General features: G+C 44.9%; 1 protein-coding gene across 14 annotated transcripts in view; it reads right to left on the bottom strand.

Annotated features, from left to right (window-relative positions):
* Window positions 1–443: 443 nt before the first annotated feature.
* The window catches only part of DAZAP1 (DAZ associated protein 1), a 432,244-nt gene continuing 413,426 nt past the window's right edge, over window positions 444–19,261 (bottom strand). For 8 of the 14 annotated variants that reach the window (XM_069215790.1, XM_069215789.1, XM_069215779.1 and 5 more), the window contains one exon: window positions 444–1,462. In XM_069215790.1, the coding sequence (XP_069071891.1) occupies window positions 1,290–1,462 (173 nt within the window). In that variant the 3' untranslated portion in view covers window positions 444–1,289. The remainder of the gene's footprint in view (window positions 1,463–19,261) is intronic. The other 6 variants (XM_069215783.1, XM_069215787.1, XM_069215785.1 and 3 more) reach the window with 5 other exon arrangements.

Genomic DNA, 19,261 nt, shown 5'->3' on the forward strand with positions numbered 1-19,261 from the left:
GACTGTGGGGTTCCCACGGCACTTTTAACAGAGTGTGAATATTTATCATTATGAGCCGTTAAGGCTAATAAAACAGTTTCCCTCTTTTAACAGAGTGCAAATAAGAAATGCAGTTCTGTGTATTTCTAAACTTATATAGATATGGGATTATTTTAAATGCTTCTTTTACATGGGCCTTTATGTATGTGTATGTTTTTTTAAAGAACTGCAGAGATATTTCTCATTGCTTAAAAAACGATTCTGTAGAAGCACACACAGGTGGACATATTCAGTGTTTCTAAGTATCAGCAAAGATCCCATGATGGAGGAACAAACATTCTTCATACTGTAGAAAAGTGTAATCCTACCTCCAAACGAGTGCAATTCCCCGGCAAAATTACTATGTGCACAGTAAATAAATATTATTTCTGACCAAAATAAAGTAAAGGGGCATAGACGCAGGCTTGTACTCCAAGTGTACTTTTATTTAATCAAACAAGGGGAATGCACTGTTCCTGTGCAGAATGCACAGTTACCAGGGGGAACTTCATCTGAACAGGCCTCCCTGAATCTTGTGCAAAGTCCATACACTGGATTCTAACTAGGCTGGAAGCACAAGGAAATGTCATGCTCCGCCAGTAACGTCTAACACCTTGACTGCTATCAAGTCTAGTGCCAAAAAACAAAAGCAAAAAACTACACTGTAGTTTCTCTATATCCCAGAGTTTCTGGACTTCTCATGCCCCTCAACCTCCTCTCCCCCCACCCCTCAACAACAACCCACCCTCCTGCTCCCCCCAAAAAAAACATTTGGAAACAAGGGGTTAAAACCTTACCCTTGCTCCACCAGTGCCAACAGAAACCCTGTTTTAAATTAAAAAATAAGCCAGCATACATAGTAGAAAATTCTCTTTAAAAATCTCAATCTGTAACTGTATATATATTTTTTTCTTTAAACATAAAAGTTTACAATTTATGGTAAAACAAAGGCTCATTAATTTTTTTTTTTCAAAAAAGAAAAAAAGAAAAGGGCTCGGAAACCTGAAGTGTAGTTAAAGCTGCTGACATGTTTCACCCTGGTGTCTGGAAGCAGTTTCTTCTCTTTATTTGTGCTGCTAGGTTAGAGAAATCAAGAATCCAAAAACTGCGCTCCAAACATACACAGCTTTTCCTTGAAATCCAGATTACCACCCTCCCCCAAGTGTTCTGAATGCAATGTTGTCGCATCAAGTATGTGATTGTCACGAGTCCCCAGGTGTGAGTTCCCGGCTCCGCTGCAGTGCATGGAAATCCCTGATGTGCAGTTCTCCTCAGCGTCTGTAAGGGTGGAAGCCCTGGACATTATGGTTCTGGCCTCGCCCAAAGCCACTTCCTCCAGCTTGTGGGCCACCTGGTGCCAAGGGTCCCGTCGTGTAAGAGAGGGCTTGCTGGCTGGGATCGGCAAAACCCTGTCCAAAAGCACTCATGTCTTGTCCATAACCTGCTGTAGGAAACAGAAAGGTGTGTTAAATTGAGACCTATCAAACAGTGCAGAACTAGAGAGGTCATTAACATATGAGCCACAGAATTAGATACAGAGCCCTACATCTGATCAGGTCAAACTAGAGGCAATGAAGAGAAGTGCAAGGGCTTCAGTACAAAGGTATGAAGATGTTCAGTGCCATCAATGGGTCAAGCACTATCTACTTTACAGAGCTTTGGCCAGCGCCATACCTCGGTCACATACCGACGAGCAAGGAGCTTCAGTACAGAAGTGTCAAGAGCCATCCATGGGTCAAGCAATAAAGAGCAGTAGCTTCAGTAAAGAGCTCGGGCCAGAGCAATATCTCTGCCATATATAGATGAGCAAGGGGCTTCAGTACCGAGGTGTCAAGAGCCATCCATGGGTAAAGCAGTAAAGAGCACCTGCTTCAGTACAGAGCTTTGTTCAGAGCCATACCTAAGCCACGTACAGAAGAGCAAGGGACTTCAGCACAGAAGGGTGGAGATGCTGAGGGCAATGTAAAGGCCTCCAACACAACAGTAGCGGCTGAAGTTCACAGCTATGGAGCTAGTTAGGGTAATCCAAGGCTCAGAGTAAAGAAGTGTCAGGGCTTCAATACAGACGCATGGAAATGTTTAAGCCCATCTCAAGTTGAAAAGGGCTTCAGTGCCCCCTGGCCAGGTAATTTTCGTTGCAGACACATGGATTTTGCACTGGCTCTCTTACACCAAGGGGTGGCTGCTTCTCAACTGAATTTTATTTTTTATAAAAGGTACCCAGATATTTCCAGCAACTCAGTATCTGTAATTACAGCTATTTGAAACTGTAAACATCTAGTTATGTGACCAGAAACTGACTATTTGAATATGACCATTGTTATTTTTAAACCCTGACACAAACACCACATGTTCCTTGAACCAGGTCCTACTCCAACCTGCAGCTCCTCTGTGCGGGTGAGGGTCTATGTAACAATACCAAGACAATAGTAAAGAATCACTTTCGTAGTCCAAATAATTTCTTCCGGGAGATTCACAATCGGTTTGTCTTCCCCCATCTTGCCGTTGACTGTTCCTACGTACTTTAGGGTTACCTCAAGCCCAACTTAATTAACAATTGTTAATCCTCTAGCCGCTTTCCTCTTCTCCAAAGCTCTGAAGTGTTACATGTATGCCGAGGACACCAGCTTACTGGTAGCCTGAAAAATCTGTCATGGTTTCTGCTGTTCCAGCTGTGTATGAAGTACACGTGGGACTGGATTGGTGGACACTGCCCTAAACTAAACTCAACTAAAACCAAAGAATGAGTGGTAAATGAAAATCCGATTACTGGTTGGAATCAGACTGCTTCAAAGAGATGGGAACCTCAAACTCTTCCGTGAATTTGGTTACACTCCATAATCGCATTCAGCATGCACAAAATGCGACAAGTACTTTTCTTGATAGTAAAAAATGAAATAAAAATAGCTATTGTTGCCATTTTAATCCCCCACATGGATTATGCCAACTTCCTTTAACTAGGCTTCAGTTACTACCTGATGCATTGCCGCCAGGTCTGGCAGAATCAAGCAGCACGCTTGGACATAGTGCAGCCTTTCTTGTTATCCTTACAGTGGCCTCCTTTGGGGACTTTGCACCGGGCCCTACAGCACTTCTAAATAAGAACCTCTTGTCTCACCTGCCAAACAGATCATTGAAATCCTCAGCCAATTTACTGACTGTCCCCAGGTGAAACAAATGTACAGGAAAGACAGCCCAGCTTTTATGTCCAAGCCTTTATGCGCTGGAATTACCTTACATTAATAGTGCCCTCCATGCCCTAAAAAGCCTTCGATATACAGGTATTCTCCAAAGCATTCTACTTAGCAGGTAACATTCCAGTACCATGACCCCACCAGTGAAAGCGCACTCTAGAAATGTTAGCAACATATCTTAACATCTGACTGGTTCCTTTCACCGTAAGACCACTGCAGGGCATTAGGAAAGAGTGATAAAAGTTTGCCAAATACCCAAAAAGACAGTCAAAGAAAACGCGAAGGTATGGGCCACTATCAGATGCTCCTCATTCCCTGTCCTCCTCGCACACCTTCAGGAGAATGCAAGTCCAGTAAGCTCAGTTTTCAGATGTTTGAGTTCTGCTCTTCGAGTAGGGTTCATAGCATTCCAGTCTACAGCAATCGAAACCAGGGGAACTTTCACGCTGCTGACATCTAAACGTTTGTTATTTAATGCCTTTTGAATGGTGGAGGTGCAAAAAGTTTGAATTTGATTGTGGAATCTAATGGGGACCAATGACGTGTTTTCAGAGCTGGGATCATATGACACATTCCTGAAGAATTTGGTATAGTGTGGCCTTCTGATTTCATTTTGTAATTTTTGCAGTCCTCAGTTTTTTTTTTGAGTCTTCTGTAAATTAGGGTACATATCAACTCCATGCACTGGTTGCATGAGTGGAAGACTTCCTAATGACCACTGGAGGTTCTACCCTTTTACTATGGTACCGATTTAGGATGCAAATGAACAGTCCATATTGATTATGGCTCCCAGATGTCTTACTTTTCATGGTGTAACCAGGGTTGGGAGGCCTGACACCTGGAGAGAACCATACTGAGGTGTGATCCTCCCATTGATATTTCTGTTTTGGTCCCTTCAGACACAAAGTTTGATTTTATCCAGTGGAGTCTAAACATTCCTTGATGTCTGCCTGCAGAGGTAAAAGTGAGACTGTAAATTGTTGTTGAACACTACATGATCAAGTTGAAGATTGCGTTCCATATTTTTTTTTGAGTTGACAATTACTGCTTTTTCCATAGACTTTTGGAGAAGACGTTTAGTTTTGCCAATGACCAGCCCTCCTGGATAGGAGATGGCTGTGGGAACTTTAGGTGGGTATTCCATAACATGAATGTTCTCACTGAGGAAGGGTCAAAGGTAGGACGGGCGTTTTACAGGAATTGTGGTGTGGGAGGTACTCTCTTTTCCTGGGATGAACACTGGTGTTGCTGCAACTTGGATGATATAATTTTGTGGTCATGTAGAAAAGAAGAAGAATGTATTTCCAGCATTCTGCTGGCAGAGACACCCTTACTGTTGGGTCTGATACATGTTTTTCTTTGGACATTATAAAGTCCTGGACGATTCCCCTAAAGGCTGTTTAATTTCTGGCACTGGCCTCGATATAGCTGTCAGCTATATGCTTACTGCACGTTTGAAATGGCTGATGCAAATACAGTGAACGCTTCTTGAATGTCTGACTCTGACAGTGAGCTTAGGCTAAAAATGATTTTTGTCATGCTACTGTGCTGTCTGGAAAGAATGTACATTTTAGTGCTTCCCAATTTTATGCCTGTATGCACGTCTGGAAAAGGCGTCTGTGAGTAGCCTTTCAGAATGGAGCTTGAAAATCCTGCATTTATATATGTTAAGCTTGTGCATTGTGGATACTTACAGAAATGTATGTAGACCTGTTTATTTAAAGGGTTGGGCGAGTTGCACATTCACAATTTAGTGTTCCCAATGAAGGCTGGAATACTGCGATGAGGACAGTTGATAAACTTGAGAGCCCTGGATAACTCCGAGTCAGTGGACAGGTGGCGTAAAGGCCACACTTTGGTGGGAGGGAGGCAAGCCAGGATTCTAGGTGACATGGGAGGGCAAGTCAGACTATCAGGGGTGGATATTACCGGGTTCTTTAGCAAAGGGGTCTCTGGTCTATTGAAGTGTTAACATCTTAATGGTGTGGTCTGCGCAAACAAAAGTAGGATAATAGGATGGGGACAGGGCAGGTTCAGAAGTGTGTCCTACATTGCGCCTTTAGTTAAATACGCAAAGCCTCACTTGCCATACCATGGTTAGTGACATGTATCGACCCACAGTTTTAAGGATTGCACAGTTCAAATCATTTTTGTACATCACCTACTGATTAGATATAAGAACATGGTCAAGTGATGGGTCCAAAGGAGTGCCTACTGAGCCTGCACTGCACTTATCCTGAAGACCTACTGCAGGAGCGGTGCCAGTATGGAGGCTAGACATAGCAGTGGAGTGCGGAAGATGGACAACAGCCTAGTTAAGCTATTGGGGACAATAAGAGTCTTCCAATGCACCAAGCCTTCGCAGGGGCTGTCTGACCAAGACTACTGAAGGGACTGCCTGCCCAAACTGATTGCTTGAGGAGCAAATGTCAGACAGGCCATGTGCAGGTTTAGCCTGCCTTATCTAAAAATTGATTTGTGGAGCCCATTCCAATCGAAGAACTGTGCACTCTTGACGTTGTTTCCGGTGACTGCCTACCCAACTGTTTAACTTGTAGCCCATACAGACCAGAGGTCTGTAAAAATGAAGTCCAACTTATCTGAAAGTCACACAGGCCTGGGGTTGAGTCTGCTTTACATGAGGGTCATGCAGACCAGTAGGCTCCAGGGAGCAGCCTCTAATAATGTATAGTCGCAAATAATGTTGAAAGCAACAGATTGTGCTATCTAACAGACAGAGATGCAGGGCCTCTGCGGAGGATGTCATCTAATGAGCAAACCGGTTTTGCGTCTGTGTTGGGGAAATGCCTGGGATCTGAGCATGTGCAGGCTTTGTTATCTGTAGGCCACAAACATATTGGGTTTCTACCGGGGAAATCCCACTCGAATTAAGAATCACACAGATCTATGTCTGTGCCAAGGAAGCCTGTTATTTAAGACGCACGCGTCTGGATTTTGCGCAGAGGGAGATTTGCCTATTTAGAAATCATACAGACCTGAAATCTGAGCCAGAAAAAAAAAACAGTCCTGAAACATACAGGTCTGAGGTCTGTCTAATACTCTAAATATCACATACACAGCTGGAGTGTGTCAATTCTATAAGTTACACAAATATGGAACAATTGCTAGCTCAGTCCAGGACTGCGGGCTGAGCCCAGATGTGGGGTCACATCTTCCTTTGGTTTTAAAGGCTTTTATATCAATGTCTGTCTTGTCACCCCAAAGCTGCCCAAGGCCCTGCCTCCATAACTGTAGTGAATTGTGAAGGCAATTCACAAAGGATTCTCTGCTTTTGGTGTCTATTAAATATTACTGTGGATTCCCTGAGACACCATTACTTCTTTTGGCATGGGAAGAAATCTTCTGTTCATGTGACAATGGTGTGTGCTGGCACGGACGTGCTGCTTGATGTGGTCCGCCATGGGGTTGCCTCCATTAAAGGTTCAATAGGGTTTAGGTCTGTGTAGGAGCAGTACCACATAAGGGTCAGAAAGATTTGTAGTTTATACTACATGACTTTAGTCAGGGCTCACGCAGATCTAGGGTCCATGCAGGTGGCTGTCCCACGGAAACAGCACTGATTGGGGCTCTTCCTAATTGTAGGAAAGCAAGTCTTTTGGCATTTTATGCAATGCCAGAAGTAAAGGAGCTATGGTCCTGACAATGAGCAAGGAGGAAGACTATCTCTGGCTTTTTCCTTTTGGTTATGAGTGGTTAGGTTATGTAGAGGGGAGAACAGAATAAAACAAAATGCTAGTTACATCCGACTACTTGTACAGAAAAATATCTTTCAAATATTCTTGATCTTGGCTGTGTTTACAGCGGTCCGGAATATCCCAAAACATAGATTATATATATTAAAAAAATACAAAAAAACAAAACTTTAAACATATGTTTTCTCTGGAAAACAACAAGGCCAGAATTCCATTAAATAAAAATAAAAAATCTAATAAAAAGCCAACAACTTGCTGCAGGACTGGCAGCCATGTACCAGGGGGTCAAATGCCATAAGGGCATCCCCTCAAATGCTTAATGGACCCACCCTTGCTTTGCGTTCCTCGCTGATTTCTCTTTTAAAGGCCAACGGCCTGTCAGGAGGGCAAACTACGGAATCAAGCACACACTCTAGTGTTCCCTAGTTGGGCCAGAAGAGAGTGGCAGCTTAGCTGGTCTCATTGCTGAGATGACTGCTCTGTGGTGTTAGGCAAGACGCTGGGCGTTAAGTCGGAACATGAGACAGTAAAGGATGAGCAATTACTGGGTGCCTGCAGACCGTGTACATGAAGTGCCTGCAGCTCTCGACTGTGGAATGTGAAGGTGGTTGGAGGGGGGGATGACTTGGGTGAAGGATGTGGGGTGAGTGTGATGAAGACAAAGGCTGGATGAAGAGGGTAAATGTTGATGAGATCACTTGTTTGAGAGAATAAGTGGCAGAGAGAGTGGGAGGTAAGGGTGCACGCACTGGGTAAGTCCAGAGTTGTTAGGAGTGAGAGTCCATTTTAGTTAATCTGAGGAAATTTGTAATATTTGATACATGGCTTTGTACTGGGCATAGTCAAATCTGGGTGGTGAAAGGTGTATGTGTTAGTGGGGGCCGGGTAGGTGGGTCAGGGGTGATGAATGAGGATGTAAGTGAGACTGGATTGCCAGAGTGGAAGTAGAAGGGCAGGAGTAGAGAAGAAAGCAATGTGGGATGAGATGATTTTTAGTTTAGAGACCAACAAAGGTTTTTGACTAAAACTCCAGTCAAATCTGTTCAGTGAATCAATATTTTGTCATTTTTGCGAATGGAGCCGGTTAGACCTGTTCTACACCCATTGGAGGAAGCCAGCATGAATTTCTGACAATAAAGGATGTTTGTTTTACATTTGAGGTTTAGCTCTTTTGAACAGAACTCTGACCAGCCAGATGAGGTATGGGAAAAACACATGGTCGGTTTTCACAGTGCCATTCAGGCACTGGTATTGATCTGCAATAAGCAGTTGCGGGCATTCTCCAATGGGTTTATGGCTCTAGTAGATTAACTGCAGTTATGATTGGGGGCTGTCAAACTGACCAGAATCACAGCTTTCACTGACAGGGATGTGGACTGTCTCATTAGCAATAGACTACCAAGCGCAAATTCCAAAGGGTTCATGAAAAATCGAATTATTCCCTGAATTCATAGAAAATCTAATTATTCCCTGAATTCATAATGGTTTAAAGACTTTAGCTGTGTAGCTGTAGATAATTCTGAGGGACGCTCCATGGCAGAAACGTTTAATCCGGATGCTTCTCAAACTGAAAAGTAATTACCCAAAACTCCAGAGTAAAATGAGCTGAGCAATTTTCAAAGGGTATCCTTCAGGAGATTAGAGATTGTGGACATGCATCTTGCAAGGCACCCATAAACATGATGCTCTGTGATGAAAATACAGGATTTGAGAAACATCAAACAAAATTTTAGATTTAAGGATTTGTGCCAAACTGCAGGTGGCCAGGGATCGAGAACGCCTGCCCCCAGACAATCACCAAAGAAAGGGTAGCATTGAAAGCTCTGCAGCTGCAGTGAGAAAGCAACTGGGTAAAGTAGTTTGGGGAAGGCTCATGTCACCCCATTCAGACTCTCATGAAGCCGAGGTAATGCATGCGAGTGTTGTAAGTTGAAAAGTGAGTATCATTTAAGTCCGAGGCACACAGTCAACCATCATGAACTGCTAACAGTACTTGACAAAGAATTTTGCATGCAGGTGAAAAATAGGCGCTAAAAGTAACTTTCATGAAATTCTAGTTATTCATAGAATCACCACTGAAATCACAAGCAAAGAGGGGTCATGTGCAGACTACCAGTATACTTTTAACAAAATAGATTTGATTTGTAGAAGAAAAAAAAAACGAATAATTGAAGTCTGCCTGTACACTATATTCCCCAAATGAGCTTTATTTTCTTTAAAAAATATTCTAAGTACTATTTAAAGTCACTAGTTAACCAAAGTGACAACAATAGCACTTCCATACACGCTTTTAAAGGAAGACAGAAAAGAAAGGCGAAGTAGCAATATAGGCTGCAGTATTTAAAGACTTGGAAAACTTGCAATGGCCCTTTTCGGAAGCATCAAGCCCAGTCAGTGGCAGCTGCACCAGTTCTTTTGGACAGAGGTTAGGATCCTCTTGAAGCAGGCAGCAAGGGACGCTTATGGTTTTAGTTGCAAGTGGCCTACCCGCACATCTTTCTCAAGGAAGTCTGACCCACTTGAGTGTAAGCTCTACAGACCACTTCAAGGCAGCATAATCTCAAAAAAAGTTTACTAACAAATGTAAGGCTGTTTGTGCTGGAGAGGAGAGATTTTAAGAGGTGGGAAATGAACAAATGATTCATATGAAAGTATACCACAACCTTAGGAATGAAGCATTTATGCTTCTGTACGACCAACATATTCTTATAGAAGTCAATCCATGGCTCATGGGAGTAAGGGCCTGGATCTCCGTAAGCCGGCATGCTCATTAGGTCGATACTAAAATGCAGCTTTCTACAAAATAAGCTTTAAAGAAGCCTGACTAATAAGTATAAAAGGGGGACGAATATGATTTAACAGAACTACGGTGAGTTAAAGGAGAGGGGAAGTTACCTAGCTGGAGGCAGAGAAACCTAGAAGGACAGGGTTTCTGGAAATAGGGTTTGTTAAGGGCATTTTCAGTACGAAGCAAGAGCTGCAAGATGTCCATCAGTGGAGGACAACTAAAACACTATTATGACCAAGTAAAGAAGAAACAAAATACTTCGCATTCTACAGTGAGATATATGCTCTATGAACAACAAAAAGGTGATTTCTTCTTCGTGCAGCGGGTTTACCCACCAGACGCAGCATACACATCTTATTCTTGACAGTTAGTGGGGTCTGAGCTTCTTCCCTGTGCACCAAATGCAGTACCGCTGCAGTAGAGCTGGCTTCATCACAATGGTAGTTTCAGCCATAAATGTAAATATATAGCAACAAATACCCTTTTTAACCTGCCAGGAAATCATGAAAGGGTTTCAGGTGGGACTAAAAGCTGAGAAATCTGAAGTAGCAGATCCCACTCAAAGGATGGAGGGACGGCAATCCAAGCCATGGTGTGCCTTGAAAGTTTGGGAACACGCACAAACATGTTCATTCTGTCCACATTCTCAAACTTCTCACCAGCCCCTTCCCACCCTTTAAGTGGTTGAATATATAGTTATTGCCAAGAACTGCAGTAACTCCCCTTCCTGGATGGAAGTTGATACTGTTCACCCCAGATTTGGTGGGGGTATCAGGGAATGGCTTTCTACAGGGGGAAAGAAACATTTTCCACCCGAAAAAAATGTTTTCACTTAAAAGCAGAGAAAGTTCTTGGACGCCTGGCTGCCAAGATAACGTTAATGTCATCTGCTGCCACTCAATCTCCACGCAAGTAGGGGGATATTGAACAGGATTGGGTGTGGAACCCTCCCCTGCTGCTGCGACACAAGATCCTCCTGAAGGGGAAGTCTGATCGGAGGATCGATGGACATGCTCAACATCTCGGGATACCAGACACACCGTGCCCAAACCGGAGCCACAATGATTACTTGGGCCTGGTCTTTCTTGATTTTTTCAAAAACTCTGAGAAGAAGTGGCATGGGCGGAAAGGCGTACAATGAAGTCTGAGTTCCAATTGAGACCAAAAGCGTCGGAACAGTTGCCGTCTTGCATTCTCTGCAGAGGCGAACAGATCTATACAAGGCTCTCATCACTGCTGAAAGGACTTTGCACGACCTCCGGATGGAAATGTTATTCCTGATCTGATAGGTATTTTTGGCTGAGTTTGACTGCTCTAGCATTCAGAGAGCCTGCCAGATGTTGACCCACCAGGGATATGCCCTGCTGTTCCAGCCACGTCCAGATGCGCAGAGCCTCTTGACAAAGGGTCCACAACCCCAGCCCACCCTGCTTGCAGCAGTATCAAACGGCAGTGGTGTTGTCCATGAAGACCTGCACCATCTTCCCCTTGACAGAGGGAAAAAATGCCTTCAATACAGCTCCAACGGGCTGATATGGAGTCCAGACTCTGCCGGAGACTAGCATGCTTCGACTTCTTGTGGCTCTTACCTGAATGTCCTGAGGACTTAGTGAGACGAAGAGAACTTGGGGCTCTAGGGGCAGTCCTGCGCACTCTCTTTTGATTGGGACTGAGACCTCCTGCCAGGCCGCTAGCAACTTAAGGGAATGCTCCTTCAAAGCCTTCCATGCCATGGCCCGGAAGTCCATACACCACAAACAGACCAAATGGGTGTCTTTACCAACATGGTGCAGTGAAAGGCCACGTGGTTTAAAAACTTTCTCGAAGATATCCTTGGCACACCAGGGGATAACACGAAAAAGAATTTGAAAACCGTCAAAAAAAGCCAGTAAAAAAATGACAGAGGGGTAGCTCTTCTCCAGATCAGCGCTGACACGGAATGAAAATAACTGACGTCAGTGTGGTGAGGTGACGCCTACATAGGTGATAGTGATGTCACTTCCAGTGCGAACAACACCGACAAGGCTGCATGGTGCCAACTGATGCCACCTACTGGCATGCAGGGGTATTGCTCACGCAAAAATATTCCAGATCCAGTCCAACACCAAATTCAAAGGTAAGGAATCTGTAGCTAGATGGCTCTATCAGACACCTTTTTCTGGAATAGTAACTGCAGCCATGTTCCTTACAGTGCAATTGAATAATCTTCACTCTTTTAGGCACACTGGTTGGACTGTTTCGTCTTCACTTTTCATCTAGTGTATCTCGACCGGTACTAGGCCCAAAAAGAACTGCTCTGGAAAAGAGAAGATTCACAATTTTGAGTTGTGCACCATGTTTTCTTGCAGGACACAGCAAAGCAGATCTTCTCAGGAGATGTTGCAGAACCTTCCTGAAGAGCTCGATCTTGCCTCTCAGAGGAGTCACACTGACCGCTTCAAGAGTAATTGCTATGATTTTCTCTCCGCACTGTAAATTCTTACTCTGTGGGTACAGAAACATTTAGTTCTCAGTGGCTATATCATGCCTCATGAACAGCCAAAAAAACAACCTTTCTGTTTTGGTTCTCTACTTAAGGAAGCAGATTTCTGTTCGGGAGGCTTCTATATATATATTTTTTTTAACAAACCTTGGAGTGGCAGCATTGGTGGTTGAAAAAAACTTGTCATCGGCAACTTGCACGAAACTACGATTTAGAAGGCAGAAAAGGTTTGGGGAGCATGGAGCTGAAGCTTTTCCACAATTATTGCTACTCAGTGGACAGCTAATACTCAGTTTAGCTGTTTCTCTCAACATGGACATTCAGAAAAGTCCTCAATTGACGATCTTTAAGGAGAACATGCTGGAGAGAGTTTGTCTGCATCACTACTGTGATGTTTGGAAAACAGCAGATGTTCTCTTCATCCTACACAGTTGATCTCCTGCAGTTTGGCAAACCTGTCCATGTCTAGTGCCAGAACCCTCGGTTCTTCTAACTTGTCCTGCCTCAGCTATTCTTCTCTGCTATACGGCTGTCTCCTTGTAGGCACTCAAGGCCAACTAGGAAGTAAACGGTTATGTCCCCTCGCCTTTCCCCATTGAAAGTAACTTTAACTGTGACTCTGACGGTTTTCCTTTATCTCACTTGACAACACTCTTCACATGGAACCTACACTCTTTAGCCGCACTTTATTTAACCCCCTACTGCTTGAACTCTGATCTTTCGCCTGCTACAGCCCCCCATATATGGAACCAGCTGGTAGTCACTCCATTACTTTAAAAACGTTTTAAATCCTACAATGCTTGCCAACTTAGTCCCATTTTCCTTGCTGCACTACCCAGGTAAAATCATTGAAAAAAATGGTTAATCCTAAACGTTCACCTTTTACTAAGGCAAGCAATTGTCTATATGGCGTCCAGAATGAGTTCCATTAGAACCAGGGCATGGAAACTGCTCTTCTGCTGGTCACCAATGACATGCGTAACATCTTCAATCAAAGATCTACTCCTTGATCTACTCTATCTATTCCTAGTGTTTGACTATAAAAACTCAATTTGACAAGCGTTTGGCGTGAGGTATCTGTAAACAAGTTCTCGATGACTGATACAGTTGTTTCTCACCAATAGTACACAAACAATTAATCTCATACCTTTGGCTCCGTTTTCATTCTTATCACTTCCAAGGTTCTGCTGTGCTCCTTTCCGTAAGCCCCACTCTGTTTAATATCTGTATACTTTCTCTCATTTGGTTACGCACTCTATTGGTTTTCAACTCTAGTCTTACACTGACAATACCCAAATTATTATATCAATCAATGAGAACTTCACCACTATCCAAGACCAATTTCATCAATGTATGCGAGAAGTGTCCGACTGGATGCCCAAATAAACTCTCAAGCTCAACAGTGACAAAATTAAAGTTCTAATCTTTGCATACTCTCCCTCGATGTAAACCACTTTCTGGGGGCCCCAGGAGTTATGGAAGTCCCCCATCCTGGTCACTCAAGCAAGGAGTCTAGGAATCATTTTTTTTTAAACCTTCTTTCCCTCTCCAACAAAATTGGACATGCTCCTGCTTTTTATCTTTGCACACTCAGAGAATTTATTTGTTAGCAAACCACATCAAGCAGACAGGGATTCAAGCAGTCAGTGTCTTGCCTGAATTGCAATTTCCAATATCTTGGCACTCCTTTTAATTACCTAATTTGTAGCTTGCAAGTGGGAGACAAATGCGGCCACCTGTCATTTTTTTAGACTTCTCCCTCAGCCCTCAGTCTCTACCCATCTTCAGAAGCTGCATTTATATCCTTTGTGAAGAAAGTGTATGGCTCCTTTACTGTGAAGTCTTGGTAGTCACCAACTCTCCTTGCTGAAGTGGGAGCAAACAGTAATGCTGATTTCTAGGAAACTTATTTGAGGTCTGGTTAGTGGACTGGCTCACAAGGCAGCATCACCAGCTGACTGAGTGCAGTGTTAAATACCTAAGGCACTGGAGGGTGTCCGACAGATGGGAAAGCTCTAAAATGGCGTTTCATCAACTGTAATGATTCTCTGGGCAATCAACGATGCATCGTCCTTTATCCTTCCAAATCTTGATGGTGCAGACAGATGAACTCTGGCTGAGGAGTATCCGAGCTCTTGAGGTTGCCTCAGAATGGGGTTCAGTCCCTTTTTTTGCACCACACACAGGAGAGTTCATTTAGCATTGTAATTGTTTTCCATAGTGCACATACTGTGGCAGTATCGCTCTGCAATGAGCACAGACATCAAGAAGGCAAATGCTAAGTGGTCAGGATCTAGCGGTCAAGTAGATGAAAGTTATAATGGAGGATCTGACCACTGGTCTGGAGAGGAGTTTGGGTTGGTTCTCCAAGTGAATCAGTGGACATCAGAAGAGTTACAATAGGTTGCTGGGGCAATCACCATCAGTGAACAGTGCACCATTGTAGCCTTCCTCATCACTCTGCGGGTGAGGGGGAATTGAGGAAAGGTGTAGGCAAAGATGCTTGATCATTTCTTTGAGAAAGGATTGTCCCTGAGACACATTTGCCAGTACCTCCTTGCACAATACAGGAATTTGTTGTTCTGCAAGGTGCAAAACAGGTCCAATGCAGAATGGCCCCATTTCACAGACATGATGTAGCCGATTCTGCTGGAGCTCCCACTAGCGTCACTCCGACAGTTCATGGCTGAAAACGTTCGCCTGTTCATTCCAGACTCCTGGCAGGTACTCCGCAGTCCCGTAGCAGCACCTCCAACAGAGATAACCTTGTGTCTCCCTGTTTGGCGATAAAGGTTGTGCTGTCCATTGTAATCAATACAATATGGCCCACTAGATGCAGCAGAAACACCTGCAGCCTTATTTAGTCTTGTGGCCTTTCACTCTAAAATGTTTCTGTGAAGTGACTTCCTTGCCCAACCAGTGAACTTTTGTAGATCGCTCGTTCATGTGAGCTTCCCAGCCTTCCACAGAAGAATCCATTGCTATGATAATTGTGTACACGGCAGGCTGGAAGAAAAAGCCTTCACTGAGGTTGTTTAGAAACCAACAACATAGCTGTGCTAACCTGTTTTGTCTGACAACTGTCAGTGTGTCCCATGACCCTCACAATCTCAGTCACTGATCGTCTAACTCTTGTTGAACTGGTCTCAGCCGGCACAGGGCAAATTTCCCTGTGCTGGATATTGTGGGAAAGTGCCCTCTTTCTTGGCATGGTTACCCGCATTTTCTGCCTGTCGTCAGTGTGTTTGACTGGGTTCACTGGGATCCTGCTAACCAGGACAGCAGTGACTATGCTCGCTCCTTCCTAAATTGGTAACTACTTTTTCCTTTCCACAATTGGCATATTGGTATACCCATGTAAGTCCCTAATATATGGTACTAAGGTACCCAGGGCATTGGGATTCCATGGGATCCCTATGGGCTGCAGCAGCTATATTGCCACCACTAGGGAGCCCCTGCAAAGGGTTCTGCAGGCCTGCCATTGCAGTCCGAGTGAAACAGGTGCATGCACCCTTTTCACTACAGGTCACTGCACCAGGTCACTGTAAGTCACCCTTATGGTAGGCCCTCTCAGCCCAGAGGGCAGGGTGCAGGTACCCGAGTGTGAGGGCACCTCAGGCACTAGCAGAGGTGCCCCCACAAACTCCAGATTTATTTTTCTGGACTTTGTGAGTGCGGGGACGCCATTTTACGCATGTACGGGACTTAGGTCACTACCTACGTCCAGCTACATAATGGTAACTTCGAAATTGGGCATGTTTGGTATCAAACATGTTGGAATCATACCCCAATACTGGTGCAAGTATTGGAAGTATAATTTCATGTACTCTGGGGGCGTCTTCGAGGACCCCCAGCATTGCTAACACCAGTCTTACAGGGTTTTCCGGGCAGCCCAAGCTGCTGCCACCCCTCACAGGTTTCTGCCCTCCTGCTGCTTGATCTGATCAAGCCCAGGAAGGCAGAACAAAAGATTTCCTTTGGGAGAGGGAGGAAACACACTCTCCCTTTGGAAATAGGTGGGACTGGCTTGGGAGGGGTAGCCTCCCCCAGCCGCTGGAAATGCTTTGAAGGGCACATTTGGTGCCCTGCGTGCACAAACCAGTCCACACCGGTTCAGGGACCCCCAGTCCCTGCTCTGGCACAAAACTCGACAATGCAAATGGGAGTGACCACTCCCCAGTCCATTACCTCCACAGGGGTGGGGCTCAGAGCTCCCCCAGAGGGTCCCTGGGTTCTGCCATCTTGTTTCCAAGGTTGGCAGGGAACTCTGGGAACATCTGAGTGGCCAAGCAGGTGACAACAGAGCCCCCTCCTGATAGGTGCTTACCTGGTTAGGTGACCAATGCCCCTTTCAGGGCTATTTAGGGTCTCTCTCTTGGGTGGGTCCTCAGATTCGGCTTGCAAGACTCCAGCAGGATTCCTCTGCAACCTCCACTTTGACTTCTGGAACTGCGACTTGACCCTCCAGTAACCAACAACGATGCAATCAAGGAAGATTCTTCTGCAACATTGTTTCCACGACTCCTGCCAACTTCGCAACATTTCCCCGGGTGTGCATCCTCAAGACAGCAACTCTTCAGCCTGCACAAGAAGAAGAAGAAATCTCCCCTGGAGTTAAGGAGTCACTCCCCTGCAACCGTAGGCACCTACAGCAAACGACAACTGGCTGCTTGGATCTCCCCTCATCTTGAGCTGCATGGATCCTGCTCCACGGGTAGTGGTCTGGAGTAGTCCTCTTGGTCCTCTCCGCCAGCTGTCCAACTTTGGTGGATGTAAGCCCTTGCCTTCACACGCAGGACAGTACCCCTGTGCACCACGTCTTTCGCAGCTGCCAAAGGCTTGTTGGCATCAACCAAGGGATTTTCAGGCTACGTGCAGCTTCATCCCCCAGCCCTCCTTCTTGCAAAGCACAGCCTCCTGCGTGGCTCTGCGGCAGTAGTGCAGCATGGGCTCCTACTGCGACACCTGTGGGTGATGCCTCTGCGACACGGAGGGTCCCCTGTAACTCCCCCTCCTGGGTGAGTTCTCCTGGGCTTTGCTGGTCCCTCCATAGCACCACTTTCCACTATCTGCGAGTTTGCCTTTAACAAGGCTTGTTGGTGGAATTCCTACACCGACACCCGTCTGCAATCTTCACGTCAGGAACTCTTCTCCTACTTCAGATCTGCAGTGCTATCCTGTTCGTCATCACCGTTGACCAACTCCTGCAAGTACAGCTGGGTGTGTAGTACCTCCTACTCCTCCTGGACTCCACTGTGACTCTTGGACTGGGTCCCCTCTCTCCACAGGTCTTCCTCTCCACGAATCCACCCTGGTTTCTTGCAGTCTTTTCTGGGTGTCTTCTTTTCCTCCTTTTGGGTGGTTTGGGGGAAATTCCAGTGATTTACTCCTGCATTCCTGGTCGCTGGGGGTGGGAGGGGGGTACTGTGTTTCTTGCCCTCTGTGGTTTTCTAGTACTCCCAGCTCCCCTTTACACTTACCTAGGTGGGGGTCTTGTGTTTGCATTCCACTTTTGTAGTACACGGTTTGTGCTCCTCCTAGGGTCACTTTTGGTTATTGCTATTTGAACTGTTTTCTAACCTTTTCTATGCCTATTTCTGATTGCTAGTGTATATATTAAGTGTATTGCTTACCTCCTAAGGGTGGGTCACCTGTCTAGTATTTTGTGGTGATTTGTGCCCAAAATAAAGTACCTTTATTTTTGTACAACTGAGTGTTTTCAATCATGTATGTAAGTGGTGTGTGTCTAAAGTGGTATTGCATGAGCTTTGCATGTCTCCTAGATAAGCCTTGGCTACTCATCCACAGCTACCTCTAGAGAGCCGGGCTTCTAGACACTGCCTACACCTCACTAAAAGGGGATAGCTGGACCTGGTATAAGGTGTAAGTACCTTGGTTACCAGCTTCCTACAGATAGCATTGGCCCAGTACTGATCTTTAAGCCCTGACTGACAGGTGGCGCAACACTGCTTAGCAGTGGTGTATAAAGATGTGCCTGCTGGACCATGTTGCTGCACGGCATATTTGCTCAACAGGCACACCAGCTAAGAGAGCTGTGGTAGTACAAATAGCTCTGGTAGAATGAGCCTTATCTTCGTGCATCACGGGCTTTCTTGCTTGTCTGTGACAGAATTGGCACGATCCATCTTGCTATGCTTTGCTTTGAAACTGGGAATTGATGTTTTGCAAAGTTGTTTAGTTCTGTGTAGATCGCATTTGAGACACCTAATGTCTAACACATGTAGTGATCTTTCTGCTATAGTCTGTGGATTAAGAAAATTTTTTCTTAATGTTATCGGTTCATTAAGTTGGAAACCTGAAGGGCCCTTTGGTATGAACTTTAGACTGGTTCTTAATATGACATTGTCTGTTTTAAATTGAAGGAATAGCTCATTAATTGCACATGCTTGGACGTCGCTAACTATTCTTGCTGACGTTAGTGCCAGCAGCAGTGCTATTTTGTGAATCGGTACAAACGGAGCCTTCATCAATGTCCCAGTACTACATTTAGACACGAGGCAAAAGGACATTACTCTACAGGAGGAAACAAAACACCCGGAAAAATCCCTAGGGGAACTGCTTGATTACTCTAGTCAACCATAGGGAAGGAAGCTTATCAGATCTTCTAAATCGGGAGAGTGCTGCTAAACGTACCTTAATAGATGAATGAGCGAGACCGGATTTTGCCAATTTAAGATACCACAGATTTGTTCTGTAGTAGATGAGATAGGAAGAACACTGATTTCCTGGCACCATATACAGAAACGTTTACACTTCAGTTTATATGTCTTATTGCTAGTGCCTGTCTTGGCCTTTGCGAGGATCTCTCTGCAGTCCCCCAGAATATTTAACCTTTCAAATACCCACCCATACCAGGCCAGCTTCCTACAACCCGCTAAAGCTTATTGTCCCAGTTGTAATGTTTCTGGGAGCACAGATCTTCTAAGCACTGCTTCAGGGGTCCCTAAGGTAGTCGAGCATTTGAGGTCATGCATATGCAGAAGCCATGTTCTGCTTTCAGTGTTGTACGAGCAAGCAGGGGCCACATCCGTATTTCCTGCACCTG

Source organism: Pleurodeles waltl, chromosome 12 (genome assembly GCF_031143425.1).
Source record: "Pleurodeles waltl isolate 20211129_DDA chromosome 12, aPleWal1.hap1.20221129, whole genome shotgun sequence".
Lineage (NCBI taxonomy): Eukaryota > Metazoa > Chordata > Amphibia > Caudata > Salamandridae > Pleurodeles > Pleurodeles waltl.